The 25,333-nt window shown below is 33.9% G+C and overlaps 1 protein-coding gene across 20 annotated transcripts in view; it reads left to right on the top strand.

Annotated features, from left to right (window-relative positions):
- SOX6 (SRY-box transcription factor 6) overlaps window positions 1–25,333 on the top strand; it is a 625,241-nt gene that overhangs the window by 349,681 nt on the left and 250,227 nt on the right. For all 20 annotated transcript variants that reach the window (XR_008392936.1, XM_037150551.2, XM_053672994.1 and 17 more), the window contains one exon: window positions 17,916–18,005. Coding sequence is in view for 19 of the 20 variants with exons in the window: in XM_037150551.2 (XP_037006446.1) it covers window positions 17,916–18,005 (90 nt within the window). In the remaining variant the exon portion in view is untranslated. The remainder of the gene's footprint in view (window positions 1–17,915; window positions 18,006–25,333) is intronic.

Raw genomic sequence — 25,333 nt, 5'->3', positions numbered from 1 at the left:
AAACTTAAAAGAAACTTCATTTTTAAAAAGAAGTGAATACTCCAGGGAATGGTGCATCTGAAGACAAACATAAAAGACAGTCGTATTTCTTAAAAATAAATTTGTTTATAATACAATTAACTCTATAGAAAAACGTTAACAATGGATTGTGCTATTTAAGATATGTAGAGGTAATACATATGTCAACAATAACAAAAGATGAAGAAAATTTTAAGTTTCTTACACTGTATTTGAAGTGGTATGTTACTTGTGGGTAGACTATTGTAAGTTAATGATACATATTGTAAATCCTTATTCAACCATTAAAATAATAAAATAAAGAGGTATCTATAATAAACTAATGGAGGAGGTAAATGCAATTCTAAATAGTTAAATTAAAAGGCATAGAAAGTGCATAAAAGGAGCAAAGTACAGAGGAAATATGTAAAAAATAGCAGGATGATCAACTTAAAGTTTATTAATGATATTTGCATTAGATGTAAACGGACTAAATATACTAATTTTGAAAGGTAGAGATCATCAGTTTGGGTTAAAAAACAAGGTTCAATTAATATACTGATTACAAGAAGCACAGTAAATATAAAGACGTTGATAGTTTAAAAACAAAAGGATGGGGAAAAAGCCAATTCATTATGGAGATATAACATTACTAAATATGTATGCATTTAATTGCAGAGGTTGAAAATACATGAAGCAAAAAGTTGACAGAACTGAAGGGAAGAAAGAGGACAAATGTACAATCTAATTATTGTTAGAGATTTCAGTACTCCTGTTTCAAAATTTGAAAAAGGACAGAAAATCCATTAGAGTAGAGAAGACCCAAGGAACACTTCAATCAACTCAGCCTAATTGACATTACTAGAGTTCTATGTTCAAAAATTTCAGAATAATAATTTTTTTCAAGTCAATATAGAACATCTCACAAAATAAAGTATATTCTGGGCCATAAAACAAGTCTCAGTAAACATGAAAAATATAGTCTGACAACACTGAAAATAAATTACAAGTAGATAACAAAAGTAAATTTTCAAAATTCCAAAATATTTGCCAGTTAAGCCACATAGTGCTAAATAAATCCTATAAGGCTGGGATGGGAGAAATAGACAGAAAACTGTACTTGAAAAATGATTAAATAAAACTTAAAAATAAATAAATAAATAAATAAGAAAAAAACCAGAAAAATTATAAATTTCTTAAATTGAGTGATAATAAAAATAGAATCTAGCAAAATATGAGGGATACAGCTAAATTATTATACTAAGGGAAATTCATAGCTTTAAATATATTAAAATAATAAAGATTAAAATTGATGTACAGATTCAAGGAAAATCTAATAAAAATCCAATGTGGGTTTTCTTTTTTGACAGGCAAGCTGATTCTAAAATTTATATGGAAATACAAATAACCTAGTATATCCAAAACAATTTGAAATTGAACAAATTTGGAGAAATTATTCTATGTGATTGCAAGACTTACTATAAACTATAATAATCAAAACAGTTGGTATAGGTAAATAATACATTGATCTCTAGAAACATCCAGAAATAGATTTTAAACACAAAATAACTCAACATGGATTATATGGCTAACAAGAACACTAAATCTACAGAACATCTAAAAGAAAAAATAGGAGAAAGTCTTTGTGATCTTGGAACAGATAATGATTTCTTAGATAGGAAAAATAATGTATATAAATGGAATTATATATTTAATTTTTATTTTATTTTTTCATTTTTATTGTTGTTTAAGTACAGTTGCCTCCATTTTTCCTCCACCCCAGCCATCCCCACCTTCCACCCTCAATCCTACCCCCTCTTAGTTTTGTCCATGTGTCCTTTATAGTTGTTCCTGAAAACCCTTCCCTGTATTACCCCCTCACCTCTACTCTGATTACTGTCAGATTGTTCTTAATTTCAGTGTCTCTGGTTATATTTTGCTTGCTTTTTTCTTTTGTTGATTAGATTTCAGTTAAAGGTAAGATCATGTGGCATTTGTCCCTCACCGCCTGGCCTATTTCACTTAGCACAATGCTCTCCAGTTCCATCCATGCTGTTGCAAAGGGTAGGAAGTCCTTCTTTTTCTCTGCTGCATAGTATTCCATTGTGTAAATGTACGATAGTTTTTTGATCCACTCATTTACTGATGGGCACTTAGGTTGCTTCCAGTACTTGGCTGTTGTAAATTATGCTGCTGTGAACATTGTGGTGCATAGGTTCTTTTGAATTGGTGTTTCAGGATTCTTAGGGTATAATTCTAGCAGTGGAATTGCTGGGTCAAAAGGCAGTTCCACTTTTAGTTTTCTGAGGAAATTCCATACTATTTCCACAGTGGCTGTGCCAGTCTGCATTTCCACCACCATTGTGGTTTTAATTTGCATTTCTCTGATTATTAGTGATGTTGAGCATCTTTTCATATGTCTTTTGGCTATCTGTATATTCTCTTTAAAGAAGTGCCTATTCAAGCCCTTTACCATTTTTTAAATGGGCTGTTTGGTTTTTTGGTGTTGAGTCTTGTTAAGTTCTTTATAAATTTTGGGTATTAACACCTTATTAGATGTATCAGAAAATATGTACTCACATTCTGAGGGCTGTCTTTTTATTTAGTTGATGACTTCCTTTGCTGTGCAAAAACTTTTTAGATTGATATAGTTCCATTTATTTATTTATTTATTTATTTATTTTCCCTTGTATGGGGAGATATAGCCAATAAAATATTGCTTACAAGCAATGTCCAACATTTTGCTGCCTATGTCTTCTTGTAGGATTTTTATGGTTTCAGGTCTAATATTTAAGTGTGTGATCTGTTTTGAATTTATTCTTGTGTGTAATGTAAGAAGGTGGTCTAGTTTCATTTTTCTGCATGTATCTGTCCAATTTTCACAACACCATTTATTGAATAAACTGTCTTTAGCCTATTGTATGTGCTTACTTCCTCTGTCAATATTAATTGACTATAAAGGTATGAGTTTATTTCTGGGCTCTCTGTTCTGTCGCATTGATTTATGGGTTTATGCCAGTATTATGCTGTTTTGATTAGTATGGCCTTATAGTATAGTTTGATATTAGGTAGCATGATTCCTCCAACTTCATTCTTTATTCTCAGGATTGCTGTTGCTATGGGGGCCTTTTGTGCTTATAAATTTTTGAAATATTTCTTCTAGCGCTATAAAATATTTCATTGGAATCCTGATAGGAATTGCATTCAGTCTATGGATTGCTTTGGGTAGTATGGACAATTTAATGGTGTGAATTCTTCCTATCTATGAACAGGTTATGTGTTTCTACTTATTTGTATTTTCTTCAGTGTCTTATAATTTTCTGAGTACAGGTCTTTTACTTCCTTGGTTAGGTTTATTCCTAAGTATTTTATTCTTTTTGCAACAATTGTGAATGGAAATTAATTTCCCTTTCTGTTAGTTCATTATTAGTATATAAAAATGCAACTGATTTCTGGACATTAATTTTGTGTCCTGCTACTTTATTGAATTCATTTATCCATTCTAGTATTTTCTTGGTGGACTCTTTAGAATCTTCTATGTATAGTATCATGTCATTGGCAAATAAAGATTGTCTTACTATATCCTTTCCCATTTGGATGCCATGTATTTCTTCTTCCTGTCTGATTGCTATGGCTAGGACTTCCAGTATAATGTTGAATAAGAGAGGTGAAAGCCGACATCCCTTCTTTCTGATCTTAACAGGAATGCTTGTAGTTTTTGCCTATTGTATACGATGTTAGCAGTGGGTTTGTCATATATAGTATTTATTATGTTTAGGTATGTTCCCACTAATCCTACTTTGCTGAGAGTTTTTATCATAAATGGGTGGTGAATATTATCAAATGTTTTTTCTGCATCTATTGATATGATCATGTGATTTTTAGCCTTCATTTTGTTTATATGGTGATTCACATTTATTGATTTACAAATATTATACCAAACTTGCATTCCCAGAATAAATTTCACTTGATCACCATGTATGATGTTTTTGATGCATTTCTGTATTTGATTTGATAATATTTTCTTGAAGATTTTAGCATCTATGTTAATCAGGGATATTGGCCTTTAATTTTCTTTCTTTCTAGTTGTTTACCTGGTTTTGGAATTAGAATAATGACTGCCTTGTAAAATGAGTTTGGGAGCCTTTACTCCTCTTGAATTTTATGAAATAGTTTGAGAAAGAGAGGTGTTAGTTCTCAAAGTGTTTGGCAAAATTCACCTGTGAAGCCCTCTGGTCCAGGGCTTTTGTCTGTTGGGAGTTTTTTGATTATTGCTTCAATTTCACTAGGTATAATTGTCTATTCAGATTCTCTGATTCTTCCTGATTTAGTTTTGGAAGATTGGATGCTTCTAGGAATTTTTTCCTTTTGTCCAGGTTGTCCAGTTTATTGGCATATAGTTGTTCATAATATTTTCTTATAATTCTTTGTATTTCTTTGGGGTGAGTAATTATTTCTCTTCTTTCATTTCTGAGTTTATTTATTTGGGTCCTCTCCTCTCTCTTTGATGAGTCTGGTTCAAAGTTTGTCACTCTTGTTTATCTTTTCAGAGAACCAGATTTTGGATTCATTGAGTGTGTATATATATATATAGTCTCTATTTTATTTATTTTTGCTGTAATCTTTATTATTCCTTTCCTTCTACTCACTTTGGGCATTGTTTATTGTTCTTTTTCAAGTTCCTTTAAGTGTAAAGCTAGATTGTTTATTTGAGCTTTTTCTTTTTTAGATAAGTCTATAATGCTATGAATTTCCCTCTTGGGATTGCTTTCCCAGTGTTCCACAGATTTTGGATTGTTGTGTCTTCATTTTCATTTGTTTCAAGGTATCTTTTGATTTCTTTCTTGACCTTGTCATTTATCCATTCACTGTTTAATAATATATTATTCAGCTCCCATGTCTTTGCATGGTTTTCAGTGTTCTTTTTGTGATTGATTTCTAGTTTCACAGCATTGTGGTCAGAGAAGATGCTTGATATGATTTCAGTCTTCTTAAGTTTATTGAGACTTCTCTGTGTCCTAACATGTGGTCTATTCTACAAAATATTTCATGGGCACTTTAGAAGTTTGTATATTCTGCTGCTTTAGAGTGAAATACTCTGAAGATATCAAATAAATCCATTTGATTTAGTGTATTATTTAAGGCCACTGTCTTCTTGTTGATTTTCTGTATGGAAGATCTATACATTGAAGTCAATGGGGTATTAAAAATCTCTGACTATGACTGTATTTCTGTCAATGTCTCCCTTTATGTCTGTCAAGATTTGCTTCGTATATTTAGATGCTCCTCTGTTGGGCATGTAAATGTTTACTAGGGTTATAGTCTCTTCTTGGATTGTTCCCTTTGTCATTATGTAGAGTTCTTCTTACTTTATTACTGTAGCCTTGATTTTAAATGTATTTTGTCACATATAAGCAGTTACTGCAGATTTTTTTTCTCTTCCATTTGCACAAAATATCTTTTTCTATTCCTTTACTTTTATTCTGTGTGTATCTTTTGATCCGAAGTGGGTCTCTTGGAGGCAGCATATATATGGGTCTTGTTTTTTTATTCATTCAGCTACTCTATGTCTTTTAATTGGAGGATTTAAGCCATTTACATTTAAGGCAATTATTGATAAATATGTATGTAGTGCCATTTTATTGTTAGACTGTTTTCCTCTGTTTTTTTCTTTCTCTTTTTCTTCTTCTTGTTCTTATTAAATCAAGCCCTTTAATATTTGTTGCAGTACTGATGTGATGTTAACAAACTCCTTTAGCTTTTCCTTGTCTTGGAAGTTTCTTATTTCTCCTTCAATTTTAAATAATAGCTTTGCTGGGTAAAGCAGCCTTGTTTATTGTAGGTCCTTGCTTTTCATTACTTCAGATATTTCACACCATTCCTTTCTGGCCTGAAATGTTTCTGTTGAGAGATCAGATGACAGTCTAATTGGTGCTTCTTTATATGTAACTACCTGCTTTTCTGTTTCAGCTTTTAGGATTCTCTCCTCATCTTTAAGCCATTTTAACTATTACGTGTCTCAGTGTAGGCCTCTTTAGGTCGAAGTTGTTTGAAACTCTGTGAGCTTCCTGGATTTGTGTGCCATTTTCCTTCACCAGATTAAGGAAGTTTTCTCTCATTATTTCCTCAAACAGGTTCTCGATTCCTTGTTCACTATCTTTTCCTTCTGGTATTCCCATGATGCAGACGGTGTTATGCTTCACATTTGTCCAAAATGTTTCTTAAGCTCTCCTCATTTTTTTAAATTCTTTTTTTTCCTGCTCTACCTGGGTGTTTTATTTTATTTTTTTTACTTTGTCTTCCCAATCACTGATTCAATCCTCTGCTTTATCTTACCTACAGTCTGTTCCTTCCAGTGTATTATTTATTTCAGATAATTGCATTCTTTATATCTGACTGGTCCTTTTTATGGTTCTATGTCTTTTTTTATGCCTTTGAGTGAATTTATACTCTAAATTCTCTGGTAAATTGCTTACCTCCATTTCATGTAGCTGTTGTTCTGGAGAATTCTCTTTTTCTTTCATTTGGGGCCTGTTTCTTTGTCTTCCTGTCTTGGCTGCTGCTTTGTATATGTTTTTATGTATTAGATAGATCTGCAAAGACACTGGTGTAAGGCTTTGTCAGATACTGCTTGTGAGTGGCCCTGGCCAACTTGTTTGGAGCTATCAGCAATTCATAGCATGTGGCTGCTTTTGCTGGGCCCGTGTTTGTGCTGAAAGAACCGGACTGCATACCAAGGCCAACTTTTATCAGCATGGGGCATGGGGAGAGTCAGCTGATGTCTCATAGAGCTCCCAAATATCTACCTTAGTTGTTAAACTAATCAGTGATAAATCCTCAAGCTGTAATCAGTAGCCTGGCTTAAGCCCCACAGGGTAGGGTGACTAATTCCTTTGGGTGGTACTTTTACTTCCCCTCAGGCTGATGCCACTTGGAAAGTAGTGCTCTGTCTGAGAAAGATGGCTCTTAAGTTTAGGGAATGACTCAGCACAGGGATCCTGGCAGCTGTTCCTTCATTTCTGTACCCAGAACCACCAATCTCGGACTCTCCTCAAGCAGCTCTAGTCCACTTTGCCCTCTCTCTGCTAGAGTCCAGGGTAAGTGGCTGCAAGTGAAATTTTGTGCATTGGCCCTTTAAGAGACTCTCTGCATCTCTAGCCATCTCCTCTCTTCCTAGCAGACAGAAATCCTATTGCTCTTCACAGCTGGATGTTATCTGGGTTCCTTCCAGGCTCTGGTGCTACAGGCTGGGGAGCCCGGCCTGGGGTTTAGACCACACACTTCTCAGGGGAAACCCCCTGGCTGCTGAAATATTCCTCTGGGATTTCAGTGGCTATCCATGGAGGCCCGGCCAGCTGTCTCGTACCACCTCTGCACTACTACCAGTCTTATTGTGGTGAAGCTGTTCTGTCTGTCTGTGATTATAAGGCTTCTCTCCAGCTAGTGTTCAGTTGGTTATTCAGGATGATTTCTGTACAGTTTAGTTGTAATTCCAGATTGGTCCTGGGAAGAGGTTAGTGTAGCTTCCATTTACTCCTCTGCCATCTTGGACTTGTACATCCCCACTTCTAAAAGAAATTCCATTTTTAGAGGGAACTAAAGAGATATATTCATAAAAGGACTTATGAATGTATTTTATATTAGCTTTATTTCTAGTAGCCCAAAAGTGAAAAAAAATACCAAATATTTACAACCAGATGAATGAGTAAACAAACTGGTATATTTATTCAATGGAAATCTATCCATTAAGAAAGAAGACCAAATCGCTACTACATGCTTCAAGATAATTCAGTCTCAGAAATTTTATGCTAATTGGGAGTATCTATATCTAAAAAAGTATATACTGTATACTTCCATTTTTATAAATTCAAGTGTAGGCAAAATTATGCTATAATAATAGAAATCAGATTGGTGGTTGTCTGGGGCTACGAATATGGATGATTGAGAAGGAGCACAAGATAACTTTTTGGAAATCTTCTGTCTATATCTTCTTTGGGATGGCAGCTACATGACTATACAATTTGATGAATTCGTTAAATTTACCTTTAAATTGGGTACATATATTAAATGTTGTATATTAAATTGCAATCAATATAGTTAATTATACAACAAAGTAGGTCTATTTCTTCTTGACATACCAAAATAGTGATATTTTTAGTAGTATATTAAGGAGGGGTTTTTTTTAGTGCTTATTTAGTGCAGATCTGTGGGTTAAGTATTATGGATGAACACAAAATGGTATTGTTACCGAACAGACTTGTGGCGGGAGGCACAATATACTATTACTGAATGCACCTTCCTTCTCCCAGGGTCCACCTATACTATGTTTGCCTTGCATGCCACCAAGGAATTATAGCTCTCAATGTCATAGAGTGGTGAAAAGGAAAGGAATTATTTATTCAAAAAGTTATATAGACTTAAGAGTATTGAGTTAACGTCTTCATTAAAATCCCAAACTTCCTTAAAACACCCACAAACATGCACAGTCCTGCCCTCCCCACTTCTGTCCAGTCCAGAATGAGTACCATATCTTAGGAAAATAAATAGAAGTCCATGGCTCAGGTAGCCCCTGGTTCTTCCCATTAATCTGTGCTCAGCAGGCAGGCCTTCCTCAGTTCCCAGCACCATCAGCTGTGTCACCACTGGGATCTCCGGTTTATAATCCAAACCTGCATTGCACCTTCTCCTGGTGCATCAGCAAGAGTCACTCCACCCTTTTCTTTCCCTGCAAAGTCTCTCCTGCATTCTTCCAAACTGCTAAGAGAAAACTCTGCATCACTGCTGCATCTTGCTTTCTTGCCTCCTAAGCTACGTGGCAAAGGGAGCACCCAAAGCTGCATCATTTCCTTCTTACCAAAGCCACATGGTCCCCCTTCTTGCCAGATCTGCATGAGTCCCCTCTCTTGCCAAAGCCACATGGTTCCCCAGCCCCTACCCGCTCTGCCATGGCTCCTGCACCTAGGTCTAAATCCCACCACCAATCTTCCTCTGCAGTCCCATTTCTGACTCCTCCCACAATTGGCTACATCTGCCAGCACTCCCTATTTTTCCAGCTTTTCTGGGCTGCCATAGTAAGTCTGGGCAGGTGTGGCTGTGTGGTGTGGGGCCAATCATCTCCAAGCTGTCATGCAGGTGCTATAACCAGGGGGCGTTGCTTCCCAGTTTCATCATGGGTTGAAGTCATTTCCATGCCCCTGGCTCAAAGCATGGCCACAGCTGTTTATCATATCCATGAAACCAGTTAAAAGTTATAGGAATGTTAAATGACCATGTCTGAAGTTAGTTGCAAAGCTGTTGCTATGCAGAACAACTTTGAATGGCCCTGCTCCATGTTTACCATCCCCCATTTCAGGCTTGTGAGGGTGAGGACATCCTATATTTTTAATATTTCCTGGATACCCTGAGTTCCGGACCCCATTACAAATCCTTCTTTGGGAGGGGTCCCCAGCTATACTGTGTTACAGTATCAGATTCATTCCCTATGAAGGAACTTAATATTTAGTTAGGGTAATGTGGTATGATCTTTACCATATACTTAATCATATTGCAGTAAACTTGATAAATAATGGCAATGGTAGATGTAGAAAAAAGAATTGTGAAGTTCTGAGTTAATGAGTTAATACATGAAAAGAATATAAAGAGCACAGTGACTGATAAATAATATGTGCTCAGCAAATGTGATTTTACTTTTCAGAGGATGGGAATTTATGTTTGAAGTGATGAAACAAGGTGTAATTGAGGAGGTGGTATTTAATGCAAGTGCTGCAGAATAGGAGGGTTTTTTTCACAAGCATCAAGAAGGGTGGGGAGATATTCTGGTCAGGGAGATGTCATGAGCAAAGGTGCAGAAGTGAAAAAGCACAAGGTATATCCAGAAAAGTGAGATATATTTGATGTTCTCATTGGATAAAATGAAGAGTTTCATGTAGGAATACTAATAGGGGATGAATCACTAGGGCCAGAGTATGGAGAGCACTTAAAACCCTATTTTAAAGTAATCTCTTATAAATTGCCAGTGTATAACTAAAACAAATAAGAAGAAACAGAAATTTTATCAGTAAAAACATATTTTATAATTTCATTTTATAACATTATATATAAAGTCCAAACCAGAAATTGTTTTGATGAACACAAAACTGAAATTAGTGGTTATTGGTCTCAGATGAGAGTTTTTGTTGTTGTTGGTGGTGGTGTGTTTATGTGTTTAATGAGCCCCAGTTTCCACTTTATTTCTACTATATTTTCTTTAGGCTGTGCCATTTTCAAAAACTCTTAATTCAGATAGCTAAATAATTGTAAACAGCAGCCCTGTAAGAGTTTAAAGTACTTGCATATTTTTCAATAAAGCAAGAGGTTTAGTTCAAGGTTTGCATAATAAATGTTTTAATCTAGTAGTACAAGTTAGCGCATTGATGGTTTCCAGTGTGTTAAAATTTGAAGTATAACACGTCTGAATGTATATGACAGTTTTTGTTATGCTTTTCTGTTGTTTATTATTTTTAGGTTGTAACTGGCAGAAACACAACTCAAACTAGCTTAAGCAAAACCAGGAATATATTGGCTTACATTATTACCAAGAAGCCTAGAAGCAGAATTTGGTTTTAGTTATTTCTGGCTGTAAGTGTGCTAATGTGATGTAAAGATTCCCCCCCCCCCCCATCTTATCTTCATTCATCTTCACTTCCTTTTTATTTTTGGCTTCTTTCACTCTTATTGCTGATAGTCTTACTTCAAGTACTAGGGAGCATGGCCATGACAATCTCAGGCCCACATGCTTATTGCTTCCAAGCTGAGCATAAGAGAGGATTTTCAGATAGTCCCTGGGTCAAATTTCTCTCTGTGTGGCTGTGAGGGGCAGTAGGAAACAGGCAGCAGTGTACTGTGATTGGCAACTGCATCATGACAATAGCAGCATTCAGAAATCGCCCCTCCCCCTGCAGAAAACAAAAGAAATAACATACGACACAGTGAGCACACAAAAATTACTGTTTCCACAGTCCAATACATTTTTTAAGGAGTTAAGTATGCATTTGAAAAAGTGAAAATGAATTCAAACATTTGTAGAACCCAAAGAGCAGTATTATACATTATATTGTTTGAATACTTTGGCTTATGGCAATGGAGTAGCAGAAAACAGGGTCATGAGAGGGTGTCACGATGAGTAATGTTTCAGCAATATGGACAGCTGTCATTGCTAATGGGACATTTGACTTCATTGAAATTGTGGTAAATTTGAATGTGTTGTGGGCAATGAGCTACAGTGAAAAAAAAAACAGGGTATTGGGCTATACAATGACTTCTTGTACACGAAGATAAAACCTAATTTGGAAGGAATTAACTGTTTGAGTTCAATAGTTTAAAGTAGCATCTTAACTGTTTCTTAGTAGTTGATATTTAGGCAAGAGAAGGCATTATTTGAGAAAGGCAGTATGGAGGAGCAGTGTAGTGAGGTGTGTATGGGAGAACTCTCTGTTGAACACTACTGACTTTTAGTGAAATACCTGAACTTTCAGTGTCCTTCTCCAAGGAACTAGAGTGCTTCACTCCATATGGAAGCAGAGACAATAAAACTGATGTTCAAATAATGATTTAAATAGTCATTTCAGTAAAACCAGCAATGAACTGGAGTCAAGGCCTTGCCACAAACTGAGCTTGAGCAAGGCAAGTGACTTTCTTGGCTGTTTCCTCATTTCTGAAATGAGGATGTTTATCTTATTGATCATTGAAGTCTCAGCTACAGCAGTAGGCTGTGAACCTCTGAATCACCTGCTGGATGTTTCCCTCTTTTTCTATGTTGGCCTTGGTAACTGCTACCAATTAGCAGTTGTGCTTTGATGGATGTGGGAGAGGAATTTGATTTTGAATAATCCTTCTGATATTGTTGTAGATGCTAAGCAGCCTTGAAAAGCAGATAAAAGAAGTATCTCATACCTGTACATACATAAACAATGTGAATTCCATGAATCTATGTAAAGTCTCAGTTTTAAGGAGTTACTATAAAAATCATCGAAGACTTTGGTAGATAAAAACAGTGCAAACAGACAGAGTATTGCACCTAGTGTGATGATGTTGCATGTGTATTTCTGGTAGATTTCAAATGTGGAGCTTTTTCTCCCTTATGAAGATGCCAAAATCTTGCATCTAATGGTTTTAATGACATTTTCAGTAGCTTCTGTTCACACTGTCTGTCTCTCGATACTATCTAATAAAGTAGTTGTAGAATTACATTTTTTCCTGGAAGAAATATATCTGATTTAATGACCAAATCATTTTAAGGCAACACAACAGAATTTCATAAGAACTGAATCTATTTCTTCACACCGATCATGCATGTTTTACTCAAGCATTGAGTCATTAGCATGTTTATAATGGTTCTAATTTAGCACAACATTTTCTGAATTTTATCCCTGAGTCATTTACAAATTGTTCATATTGAATAAACAAAGGAAACAGATTGCATTTTATACTTAGTAATTTATCTGAAAGAAGAGGGGAGGGTTAATTGTTTTAAAGTTTTGGTCTGTTTGGGGAAGTGAGCCTGCTTTTTTCATTGCTAGGCATAAATGCCATTTCTCATCTTTTAGGGGTGGGGGGGCTATGGAGGAGTAAAATGAAAAATTAGGACCAGGACAAGATTGGCCACTCCCAGAGGGGAGTGTGGAGCAAAAGGGGAGCTGGCACGAGATTATCCAAAACAGTTGGTGCATTCCTTAATGATCAAGTGCTTGAGAAGTCCAGCTCTTCCTGGCAGAGCATCTGTGTTGATGTTTATATCATTCCCTGCTGTATGGGAAAGGCATGCTTTCTCTTGCTGCTTGGCTAAAAATAGGATGGAATATAGCATTGTATGAGATATTTTAAGATAGCAAAAACATTTAAGAGGTTAAAGGTTTGGCTTTTGAATCAAAAAAGATCAGTGATACAACCGTGTTGTTCCTTGCAGACTGAATTTTATCCAGATTTTGTCAGTGATTCGAACTCTTGGTTAGGCAAGTTATTCTAGTTTCATTTGGCGCAGTCTGAAAAGCCCACTCTGCTGTCTTTTCTGTCAGCTTCCCAGCATGAAGAGAAGGCCTGAAAACAGCCTCTATTTATACCTTCTTGTTCGTATTTGGAAAATCTGTTGTTTCATTGGAGAAGGGGAGAAAGGAGAGCACAAGTAGTAGTCTGGGACTGTGCTTTGTACGTTATCATGACTTCAAAATAAAACTGGCACATTTTAGTGTCTAATTATTTTTAGTGAGCTTGGAGGGTTTTAATTAAAATTTAAGAGTGCTCTTCAAGCTCTCCAAGCTCCAATTTTATCCCACTGTATTCTGAAGCACTTATCACTGTCGAAAAATGTACAGTAACAGGCCTGTGCGTCTCTATTTCCTAATGAAAAATGTGAGATGGATGATCAGCGGGAATGTAAATACATACTGTCAAAATTACTCATAAACAAAGGTCAAAGGTAATTTTTGACAAGTTATTGTTCTTGGATACAGAGACAATATATTACATTTGAAATGTATGATTCCTATGGTAAAAATAAAATGAATTGTTTTAATACTTCTTAAAAGAATTAATAAGGCAGTAGGAAATCTGCATGTAAGAGCAGCAGCCAGTATTTTTTCTCACTGAAATATTTTAAGGATATTTTCTATATCACGTTTCTAATGTTTTAGCATTTCTAAATTTAAATATCACTTTGAGGTAAGAGGAACAATATGTGTTTACTCACAGGTAAATTGTTTTAAAGTACGTAATTATTTCCATTTATCTTTTTCTATTCCCCCAAGCTTTAGTTTTAGTGATGATTTTTTAAATTCTTTTTGAGCCATTTTAAATATTTTTATTTTGTGCAGAATATGTGTTAATACTGCTGCAACTTTAGAAATAATTTAAAATTGTTCCTAAAATATCATCATGTAGATTAGGTAATAAACAGCTCATATATCCTCACTTTGAATTTGTCTTGTACTGTACAATTAATTATTAGCATGATAAAGTACTCTTAACTTACCTGGGCTGACACTTAGATATTCAGGAAGAAGAAATGTTGCTTTGTAATCCACTATGCAGGATAATCATTAAGAATTAGTTCTGAAGCCCTGGCTGGTGTAGCTCAGTGGATTGAGCGTGGGCCTGCGAACTAAACAACTGCAGTTCAATTCCCAGTCAGGGCACATGCTTGGGTTGCAGGCCAGTTCCCAGCAGGGGATGCATGAGAGGCAATCATACATTGATATTTCTCTTCCTCTCTTCTTTCCTTCCCCTCTAAAGATAAATAAATAAAACCTAAAAAAAATTAGTTCTGAATTGTCTTTCCTTCTTTCTTAAAAACAGTTTCTCAAAAAAACTTAAATTTTCAGAAGAAAAGAAAAAAAACAAAAGCTATGCAGCTGATAATTAATTTATAACATATCAAAACCTTTTACATCCTTGATCAAACTACAAGTGAGAACTGAGGTCCAGTTTTTGATAGTCCTTTCAAAATCACATTACTTACAAAAATAAGGCAAGATAAATATGATAGAGTTCTGTATTGCATTGAGTATGAATTGGCTTTTGGAGGCTAATTCTTTCAAAATAAGAGGAATTAATTTTGGTATTTCCCACTTTTATACTGAGGTATATGTCTTGCATTCATTTTTAATATGTACATATGGTGACTTTTTTATACTATAATATTGTAGTTCTTTATTTCAATTTCCAAAAGGTATGTAACTTCTCTCCTGTTTTTTAGCTGAAGTCAACTTAGTCAAAATACTAAAATTTGAATAGTCAAACTCAGGTAATGAAAATACTGTATATTCTTTTACTGTTTTGAAGACTATGGCATCACCATAGCTATATTAGTTGTTTTCAAGTCAGTCATGTGAAACATATTTATCTGCGTTAAATAATCCAAGAACATCTGGGTGATGCTCAGTCTTTTTTCCATCTGGAATCCTGCCTGACTGCTGAGTTAGAGCCACTTTGCACGGTCCCACTTTTTCCATGTCCATGATGTGAACTGGAGTTCTTCACTTATTTTGACCTCTAGTTTTTACAACTGTACTTGAGGAAGAGTCTGACCTGATCAATCGCCTCTGGAAAGCTAGTGTGCTGTTAATGTAGTTGAAGCATGTGGCACAAGGAAGAATACTTTTTTTCCGCCCTTACTGGATACTGTTTTGAGTGGGAAATCTTAAAACATAAATTTTTCATATATAATTTTATTACATACTTCTTCATTGCAAGTCAGAAACTTCTCAGTGATGACAGCCCTTTGCCTATGTAGTATTTGTTGACGATTTGCATATTTTGGTCTTTTTTCCCCTGTCTGCACTTGCTTTCCATTATAGTAGGGAGTGAGCTTGGTACTAATTGTGGCATGCCCTTGGAGGTTTGGCAGTCAGATAATTAGGTGTGAAGCTGAGAGTTTTTCAAGAGACTTCTCAGTGTTTTGAATCTCTCTGGAATCTGAGCATTGAGATTAAATGTTAAATTTGTATGCAGCGAGTTGTATTGTCCTATAGATAAAAGCAATCAGTGATTGTTATTAAATATTTTCATGAGCTATAATAGAGACACTCAAAGACTGATTTATTTTTTCCCCTCAGTTTCTTCTGTTGAAATGGGATCACATATCATTAGGTCAATTTAGCATTACAGTGAGGATTAATTTTCTAACAGGAATGTGAAATGCTTTGAAGTCATTAACCATTTTATTAATGAGTAGCCTTTATGTAAAGTTGTGTCAACATGTAAATCAACTTTATATAAAGTTGATTTACATTTGAAGTGTGTATTCCTGTTGTCCATATAGTTATATTTTTCTCCCATGAAGTTTAAGCATTCTTTTCCTGGAGCTCTGAAAGATTTCAGGTTTATATATAGAAATGAGAGACATATATTTAAGCTTGTTTTATATTTATTGTGTTTCTAATCCTAGTTTATGAACTTGCTTCGAGTCTGTGGTCATTAGTAGTAAATTGGGCTTTTGTCTTTTACCATTATAGTATATGCTCTCGATTCAAATTTTAACAAGTTATGCTTTAGCATTTATATCAATGCATTTTAGTGCAATGTTATAACATGTATGAAAGGGTAAAAAAACTGGGCAGGACAGGAAGTTGAAGATGTTTTGCTGATTATTATTATCCATGATCTGATGTTCTATCAGCCTCTCTCTCAGAAATTTAAACCCTCTTTGGGGGGAAGTCATCTCTTATAGGCATAGTTTTGAAGATTGGCTTCATAACTTTCAAAACTCAGTATTACTTTTTTTATGATTTAGCATAATTACAAAATATGTATAGAACAAAGTGCACACCTTGCTTCTGAATTTAAAATAAATGTAGAAAGAGACCATTTTGGAAATCAGATAAAAAATGAACGTATATACATATGCACGCAGGCCCTATCTGATCACTCAATTCAGTTTTTAATCACAGTGGAAGGTCCCTTATTGAAGCCTAAGAAAAGTTTAATAGGAAAGAATGGAAAGAAAGAAGGAAGGAGGCAACAAAGCAAGGAAGTAAGGGGAAGGGGCAGGGAGCTTTTGTCACAGAATCAAGCTGGCTTCTATTTAGAAAGAACTTCAGCTTCTGTGATAGCAAAGTAGTGTGGTTGTTCTTTGTCAGCCGTTTCAGGACGCAGCCGATCTGGAGATCTGAATTCCATCCATTCCCTGACTGACTGGTCACATTATGGACAAATGTTCATTGTTTTCACCAATACTTCCTAATCATGCAGTGGTTTTCTCCTCTCCTACCCAGGGCTCCCTGTCTTTTCCTAAAGCTTATCTAGTTTTTAAAACCCTTTAGATCCACCTTGACCTTACTGTCATTCTGAAAAATTCAAGGAGGATTTAGAAGCTAGAGGAAAAAACAAGAAAGGAAAAATGCTAAAGAGATAGGTACTAATATGGGAGAGGAAAGGCATTTGGATATGGAGTAACAATTTAAATATAATTTAAAAAAGAAGTTATCAGAATTTTGACATTTGGAATGTTAAAGTTTAATGGGAGTATGCTTCACACTAAGGATTTAGTGTTTGAACCTGCATTCCCTTTTGGAAATGTGGCCTATTTGTTAAGATGTGAAGCTCAAAAGGTGCATGTAAATAGTTGTAAGCAGTAGCTTCGGTTGCAGATCCATCAGAATAGAGAAAAAGAACTCACTGAAGAAAATTTTCTAATTATTAAAATATTCTAAAGTTTGTATTTCTGTAACCTTTATGAATCTTTATAGAAATAAATGTAATCACTCCCTATAACCTAGTAGGCTACTTAGAAATGCAGTAGGGCAAAAAAAAAAATGTTTAACTAAGTATTTTCTTGAAAAGAATGTGTGTCTCTTTTTATATAAGAGAATTGCATTGGCAGTTTTCATTGTCTTGACTTTATTTTCTTTGCATTTTGCTAGAAATGGGCATTTTACAAAAGTTGCCTTAAGTTTATTTCTTTTCTAAGGACAAGTGGTTCCAGGTTGATTGGTGTTTTCCCCCTTGAAGAACTGTCTTTTTTTTTCTTGAACAGCATACGAATTTTGGCTAGAATTAAAAAATAAACACCTGATTAAAAGGAATGTTATCTAAACTTAAATACATAGGAGAGAAAACCTTTTTCTGTCCTATCAGTTTAAGAAATTATAAATGTTGACTGAATATAAATAGAATTATAATTATAATACCAAGACAAGTTTACTGAGCATAATCTTTCTTTCTTGAAAACAGTTTAAATACTTAAGTAAAAATAAATTTAGTTGTGATATTTTGTAATACAATAATAAAATTGCCTGTATCTTGGGTTTAAAACAACAACATAAAATAGCTTTAATCATTCTTAAGTGATAGAATTTCTCCGTAAGCTGGCCTTCTGGATTTGTTAAATTTAATACTTATAAAATATACATGCAATATTTTTAATCCTTACTTTTTTATTTTAATAGATTCCTCCTGCATGGAAAAACTACTTTCAAAAGATTGGAAGGAAAAAATGGAAAGACTAAATACCAGTGAACTTCTTGGAGAAATTAAAGGTACAACACACCAAATATCACACATATCAATGTGGAGATGTTATTTTGTATAACAACATATTTGTTGACCTTCTGTACTTACCTCTAATACTTGTTTATGTATGAGAGGGTAAATATGTTGTATATCTCTGAACTTTTGTTCTTTGTAATGTTTACAGAATAAAATTTTTGCCCTCTTTTTATTAGTCTATAACACAAATTATAGGATAAAGTGCTATATTAATTTACCTAAAAAGTATGAAAATGAAAAAATGTTATATCAAAGGTGAGGAAATTAGAGATGATTTTAGGTTTTGTCATAATATCATAGCCTAATTTATGAATTCAAATGATTAATTTGCAATTTTTTGATCAAAAAGGGTCAACCACAGCACCTATTTAAAAAAAGGTTGTAGACTGTGCTGTGCATGATGGTTGATGGCGGATTCTGAGGCCTGTTTACCTGTTCCCATCATAGCTTTGCTATTTACTAGGTGAGTGACTTTGGGCAAGTCACCGATCTTTTCTGTGTTTTGAATTCCTAGTATCTAAAGTGGGGTAATAACAGTACCTACCTCATAGGCTCATTAAGAAAATTAATACATGTAAAGCTTTTAGCATAGCACCTGGCACTTAAGAAAGCACTTATGAAGAGTAAGTTTTAGTCATTATTCACATGCCTGTAGGTTGCTAGGTTGATTAATCTTAAACAGATTTCACAGGACTTAAAAATCTCATGACCTCTTACCCTGATGAGGTTGAGAATCTTAATTTTTGAAGTTATGTGATTGATGTTTTTCTGATACATGTTAAGAAGTGGACAATCCTAGTACATTACAAAGTTACACTATCAGTGAAGGTATTATACTTCTTGCCTAACTCTCTCTTATGTATTCCTTTGTGGAAATGAACTACTATATTATTAGTTTTTGATATCATGAATAGAACCCATAATCATTCATTAATTCTATCAGTTGTTCCTAACGAGCAATCACCACTCTGACTTGAACTTACAATTTAGGAAGTGAATTAGATTAGTTTTCTGAATTTATCAAACAGCCTCAGGTGAATCTTTGTATTGGTCATGGATAATAAATATCTCACTCAAGATGAACTTGGTGATAACTATCTGATGAAAATGTTATTTTGAATTTAGTACAGAAAATTAGGGTTCAGAAATGTTACATTTAATTCAAATGGAGAGAAAAGGAAATCCTGTCTTTCCCAAGGAATGAGTAATAATTCATTCCATTAACTAACACAGTATCGAAATCAAGTAGAAATTGGATAGTATTCTGAATTTCACTGCTTCTGCTTTGTACTTATAAAGGCCACTTGCTATTTTGGAAAAAAAAACTCAACATGTAACGGATGGGTAGAAAGTCATTAGTGACATATTCTTTATCCAGCTGCAATAACATGGTGTGTGCTACTTTGCACGTCATTCTGTGTTTTCTTTCCTTTCCAAAGTCATTGGTTTTATAAAAGTGAGAACAGAAATGGTTTATGCAAAGGCAAGCTTTTGCCAGCATGAATGATGGGGGTCTTGCTTTCTTTTAGTAACGTGGAAGCTAACGTTTTATTACGTTGTGATTAAGCATTGAGTTTTTAAGCATTGGGTTATCTTCTCTCCCTTGCCCCCACTTCCCATCGTACTTTATTTTTAATTCTAATTATGAATTTAAAATGGAAAAGTTGTACTAGTCTCAGATATTCAAAATGCATACATCTCAAAAGTGAAATGCATGCAAAATTAGGCTCTTCAAATTCTCTAACTTTTTTTTCCTGGATTCTGCAGGAGGTAAGTGAACTGTCATTTGTGTGCTATTCTCAGTTTTATGGGCATTATGATAAGATTCTTATTAAGTTTTTCATTTTGATTTATTCTACACTTATTCTACGTAAAGGTCTCTTCTTACATGCTTATATTTTGTCACCATAAAATTGTACAGAAAATATAACAATAATAATAAAAATGAAAAAAAATTTAAGTAGGGATCATAGTGATTCAGTCACTGCTAAAATTCAACATACGTTTTTAGTCTACGTGAGATCAGACCTAAATTAGTTATAATTATTCTGAAATGTCAAAGTGATCTAAATAGTGTCTCTGAGACATACATACTATTGTATGTTATCAGTATTCAACGTTATATATATCTCAAGCATTGTGCATTTTTACTAACTCACTATTTTCCATCATTATAAAATTTATACATATTTATTTTAACAGTTAATTTGGAAATTAAAATTAACAAGAGAAATTAAAATTGCCTTTAATTCTACCTGTATTATATTGTACATCCTTTTCATTTTAATTTATGTATATACATGTTAATTTTTTTCTTGAAATTAGAATAATCTCTTTAGCATTCTTTTGTATCTATCTTTCCCACCTAAAGATATATTGTCAGTTTTCTTATGATTAAGTCATTGTTTTTGCAGAAAATATTGCATAAAGTGAGGCTCTCATAATTTAACTGAGTCTTTTATTCAATATTTCAGTTGTTTTTGTTGTTTGTCATTATAAAGTAAATCTTGAATATGGATAACTTTTAGTGTTCAGTACTTACTAGTGGCTATTTTCCTAGAATATATTATTAAAAAGTGGAATTCCTACCTCAAGGAGTTATTGTTTCTTAAAAGGCTTTTGGTCCACATTGCCACTTGCCTTTCAGAAAGGGGTGGCATCCTGTCCTCGTACTGGCAGTATCTGCGAGTGTTATTCCCGTGCCCCGAATAACAAGCATCATTAACTTAAAAGTCCCTTGCCAGTTTTAAAGGGAAAATAACATATCATTGCTGAATCATTTTGAATTTCTTTATTATTGAGAATGAAGTTTTACATAAATTTATTTATATTAAGTATCTCTTTCTCTGTGAAAAGCCTGTTTATGTTGTGTGCCCATTTATCCTTTAACAGATTTGTCTAATTCCTACAGTTTTATAAGACAATGACAGGATGGGGAAAAAAGTAGGTTTACAGTTGTTCGTGTGGAAAATAATTCAATAATTAATAAATAATAATACAAGAATAAACTTTGTGCTTCATGTGCTCACAACTATAAACAGACTTTTGCCCCACCCTGTATATTTTATGGCATTAATCTTCATCTGCCATACTCAGGGTCATATACACTTACCATCTAGAGGGCCCATGAACTCTTCACAAATAACACCCCTTTTTGTTGTAAAATTTTTTATTACAAAATCATAAGCATGTAATTCTGTAACATAACAATATCACACTGAAGCACACCATATGACATTGTAGATGACTTGTTCAAATTAAAACTATAAATCATCACACCCATTTTATTATTACTCTACCAACCATACTCCAGCAGGCACTATTTCTGCCAGACCCTGTATGTCATTTTTTTCTTTACTTTATGATTTTGTTGTCAAATTCTTCCCTCTTTTTTTAATGTTTTTTTCTTTCTCTTGGATATTTGTTTAGAATGGTTCCCCTCATTCTGAGATTAGATAATATCCTGTATATTTTCTTTTATTTCTTTGTATTTCTATACACTTAACTCTTTAATGCCTCTTGAATGTATTTGGATGTATAATTTCATCCAGAAGTGTAATTTTTTTCTCAAGCAGTTGACCAAATATTTCTGTATCATTTATTAAATAATCCATCTTATCAGTTCTGACTTGAAATAACATCTTTTATTACATACTAACTGAGGAACCATTTCTCAGTTTTTGGTTTTATTCCCATTGATCTGTCTGTCTAAACTTTAGTTAGTGCTCTGCTGTATTAATCACTGTAGCCCTACAGTATCTTAGAAAAGTCAGTATTGCATGACCATATCCATCGTTTTTCTTTAATGTGTTTGCACACTTCTCTAAAATTTATTTTAGACTTATAATTATTTATTACTAATTGAATCCAAAGTGATATATTAAAATATTATTTTATATACAACTATGAGGTAAACTGATAGCTTTATACTATTGAGTCTTTCCATTGAAAATAATTTCTTTTTCTTATGTCCCTCAAGAATGCTTTGTTTTTAAAATACAGATTGTGCACATTTCCTTTGATGTTTTCATTATCATAGTTAATTTTTTGCTTGCTTTTGTGAGTGAGATACTCTTCATTCCATTTTCTTTCTATTACTGTATATAGGGATGTTAGTGAATTTTGTTGGTTCATTTTATAATTTTGTTTTTTTGAAACTGTTGTTCTAGTACAGTTTTCTCCATTTCCCCCAGCACTCCTCCTCTCCTCACTCACCCCCACCTTCCACCCTTAATCTATCCCCCTTTGGTTTTGTCCATGGGTCCTTTATACATGTTCCTTGCTGACCCTTTCCCTCCTTTCCCCATTACTCCTCTCCCCTCTCTCCTCTGGTTGCTGTCATGTTGTTCTTTATTTCAATATCTGATTATCTTTTTTTGTTTTATTTTTATTTTTTTTAATTTTAATTTTTGTTTAAGTACAGTTTTCTGTCTTTTACTCCCATCCCAGCACACCCACCCAAATATCTGATTATCTTTTGCTTGTTTGTTTTGTTGATTAGGTTTCACTTAAAGGTGAGATCCTAGGGTATTTGTCTTTCACCGCTTGGCTTACTTCATTTAGCATAATGCTCCCCAGTTCCATCTACATTGTTGCGAAGGGTAGAAGCTCCTTCTTTCTTTCTGTTGCATAGTATTCCATTGTGTAAATGTACCACAGTTTTTTGATCCATTCATTTACTGATGGGCACTTAGGTTGTTTCCAATACTTGACTATTGTAACTTGTTCTGCTATGAATATTGGGGTGTATAGGTTCTTTTGGATTTGTGTTTCACGGCTCTTAGAATATAATCCCAGCAGTGGAATTGCCGGGTCAGAAGACAGTTCCACTTTCAGTTTGTTGAGGAAATTTCATACTGTTTGATTTTCTTTATTATTAAAAATTCTAGTCATAGTTTATTAAGCATTTCTATGAGAAATTACATTTTATTTAATGGCATGTCTTATTGGCGTATGTTTTCCAAATTTATTGATGAACTAAACCCTGATTAGTCCTGTGTACTCTTGTTTTAATGTATTGCATAATTCTATTTCCTTATATTACAGTTGTATTTTTTTGTAATCATAAATGAGATTAGTTTGTGTTTTATTTTATTTATATTATCTTTGTTAATGTTTAGTACCAGCATTCATAGTTGAATTGGAAAACTTTTTCTTCTTTTTCTGGACTGTGTAAAATGTTGAGTAGATAACATTAAAGTTACTTATTCCTTGAAATTCTGAAACAATATATTGATAAAACCTGTAGGCCCAGGGTATTCTTTGGAAAATTTTTTTGTTTTACATTTTTTACTTCTCAATAAATCAGTTTTGCCAGGAAAAAATCTTGGAAAATTGTATATTATATTGAGATTTTTTCAAATACACTAGCGTTGTTTTAAAATATAGTATCATTTATTTTGAATTTTCTATTTATGTGCTGTTATATGTTTCATTCAGTTTTGCATATTTGTGTTCTCTCTTTTTTGTTTCTTGGTTTTACTTGCTGGTGCTTTTTCCATTTATCTCTCTCCTCTCACTCCCTGGTAAGGATTCACTTTTTAGATTTATTTGTTAATTCTGCTGCTTTTAATTATACCAACTAATTTAATCTTGCTTTTCCATTTATTATCTCTCCCTTCCTTGTTTTCCTTGTACTTTTTCTTTACTTTCTGGTACCCTTTAACTTCCTAAATTGAATTCTTATTTTAAACATTTTAAATTTAACAATAAAGGTACCTTGGGCCATAAATATTTTTGTAGAAATATCTTTATGCATTCTATAAATTTGACCCTTTGGAATTTTCATAGTCATTATATTCTGAATAGTCAATATTTATATTGTTTTCTAACTGATCTTATGTTTATGTATCATTCTTAACTTTACATTTTCTTTTGGATTCCAGTTTAATGAAGCTGGAGAAGGGAGAAAACATAGACTGTACCACTAGAAAATTCTATGTGATAGGTTAGGTGTTACAGGGAGAATTGTGGGCAGCAGACTGGGTAAGAGTAGTATTGAAAAATGAGTCTTTAATGCAATGAGCTTACTATTACTACATATTAAGAAATAATACATTAATAATTTCAGATCTTATTTAAAAACAATTCTTTCAAATGAAAGTCTTATCTAAATGAAGTAAAACAATATTTGCAAAACCCCTCAATAGGAGAGAGTCAGAACATTGATAGAGTTTGAGAAATTATGAACCGTGGATTTTCAATGGGTCTGGATCCGAGTCTTTGGTATTTAAGAGACAATCTCTCCCCCACCTTCACCACGTTTCCATAGGTAGTATTCTCTCCGGTAGCAGCATTCATTGAGTCTAGAGTGGCACAAATTTAAGAGCAGTAATCTCAAAGCAACGTTCAAACCACAGTAACATCATTACATGTGGTGCTAAATAACTTTATTAAGCACTTAAATGAAATATAGCATAAAATGGTTAGACCTGTGCCTTGGTCTGGTTACAGCTGAGGTATTGTGTTCTAATTGGGGTACCATATTTTAAAGCAATTTGCTGTCAAATCAGAATTTATCAAAAGTGCCTAGAATGGTGAAAAGCCCTGAAGATGTAATAAGAATAATAATTAAAATTTTTATTTTTAATTATTACATAGGGAAGTCTGGCCTTAGAGGGGTTAGCAGGTTGAAGTCTTGTTGAACAGAAGAGGATAAGATTTGTTTTGTGTTGTAATAGGGAAATTGTTCTCAATATACAACAGACCTTAGCAATAGCCAATGGCTGTCTGATATTGATCAAGTTGGACTGAATTAAGAGAGTATACCTCAAATATAGGTGTTCAAGAAAGCTTTGTTCTTTATTCTGTTTCTTATTCTGTTCAGAATGAATGAGTGGATGAATGGATACTTCAATAAAATAACATCAGTGGAAATTGGGCTGTGGAAAATTTTAAACAGGGGTGTTATAGATCATAGGTGGCAAACACAAGGCCCGCCAGCCGAATCCGCCCTCCACCTTGTTTTATCTGGCCCAGCACCTTGTTTCTACCCAGGGGCAGCTCCGAGCTCTCGCTTAACGGTTAAAGAGTAGTTACATTTATACAGTCCTAACATTACATTTGGCCCTTGGAAGGCAACCTTGAGGCTGAGGTGGCCCCCGGTGAGCATGAGTGTGACACCCTTGTTGTAAAGGGCGTGTGTACCTTGGTGGGATGTTGTCTTCACGACATCCTAAGGTTCTTCCAAAATTAATATTAGTATTATATTATATTTTCTTAATTATAAGGCTGATCTTTGAAATATGATCTATTTTCTGCCAATAAATAATATAGTTAGTACTTTGAAAAGGTATTTTATTGTTTACAAAGAAAACAA

This window comes from Artibeus jamaicensis, unplaced genomic scaffold (assembly GCF_021234435.1).
Source record: "Artibeus jamaicensis isolate MK-2021 breed Jamaican fruit bat unplaced genomic scaffold, CSHL_Jam_final contig_797, whole genome shotgun sequence".
In the NCBI taxonomy this organism is placed as follows: Eukaryota; Metazoa; Chordata; class Mammalia; order Chiroptera; family Phyllostomidae; genus Artibeus; species Artibeus jamaicensis.
The sequence above is the reverse complement of the archived record's forward strand: the minus strand, read 5'-3'. Positions and strand labels throughout refer to the sequence as shown.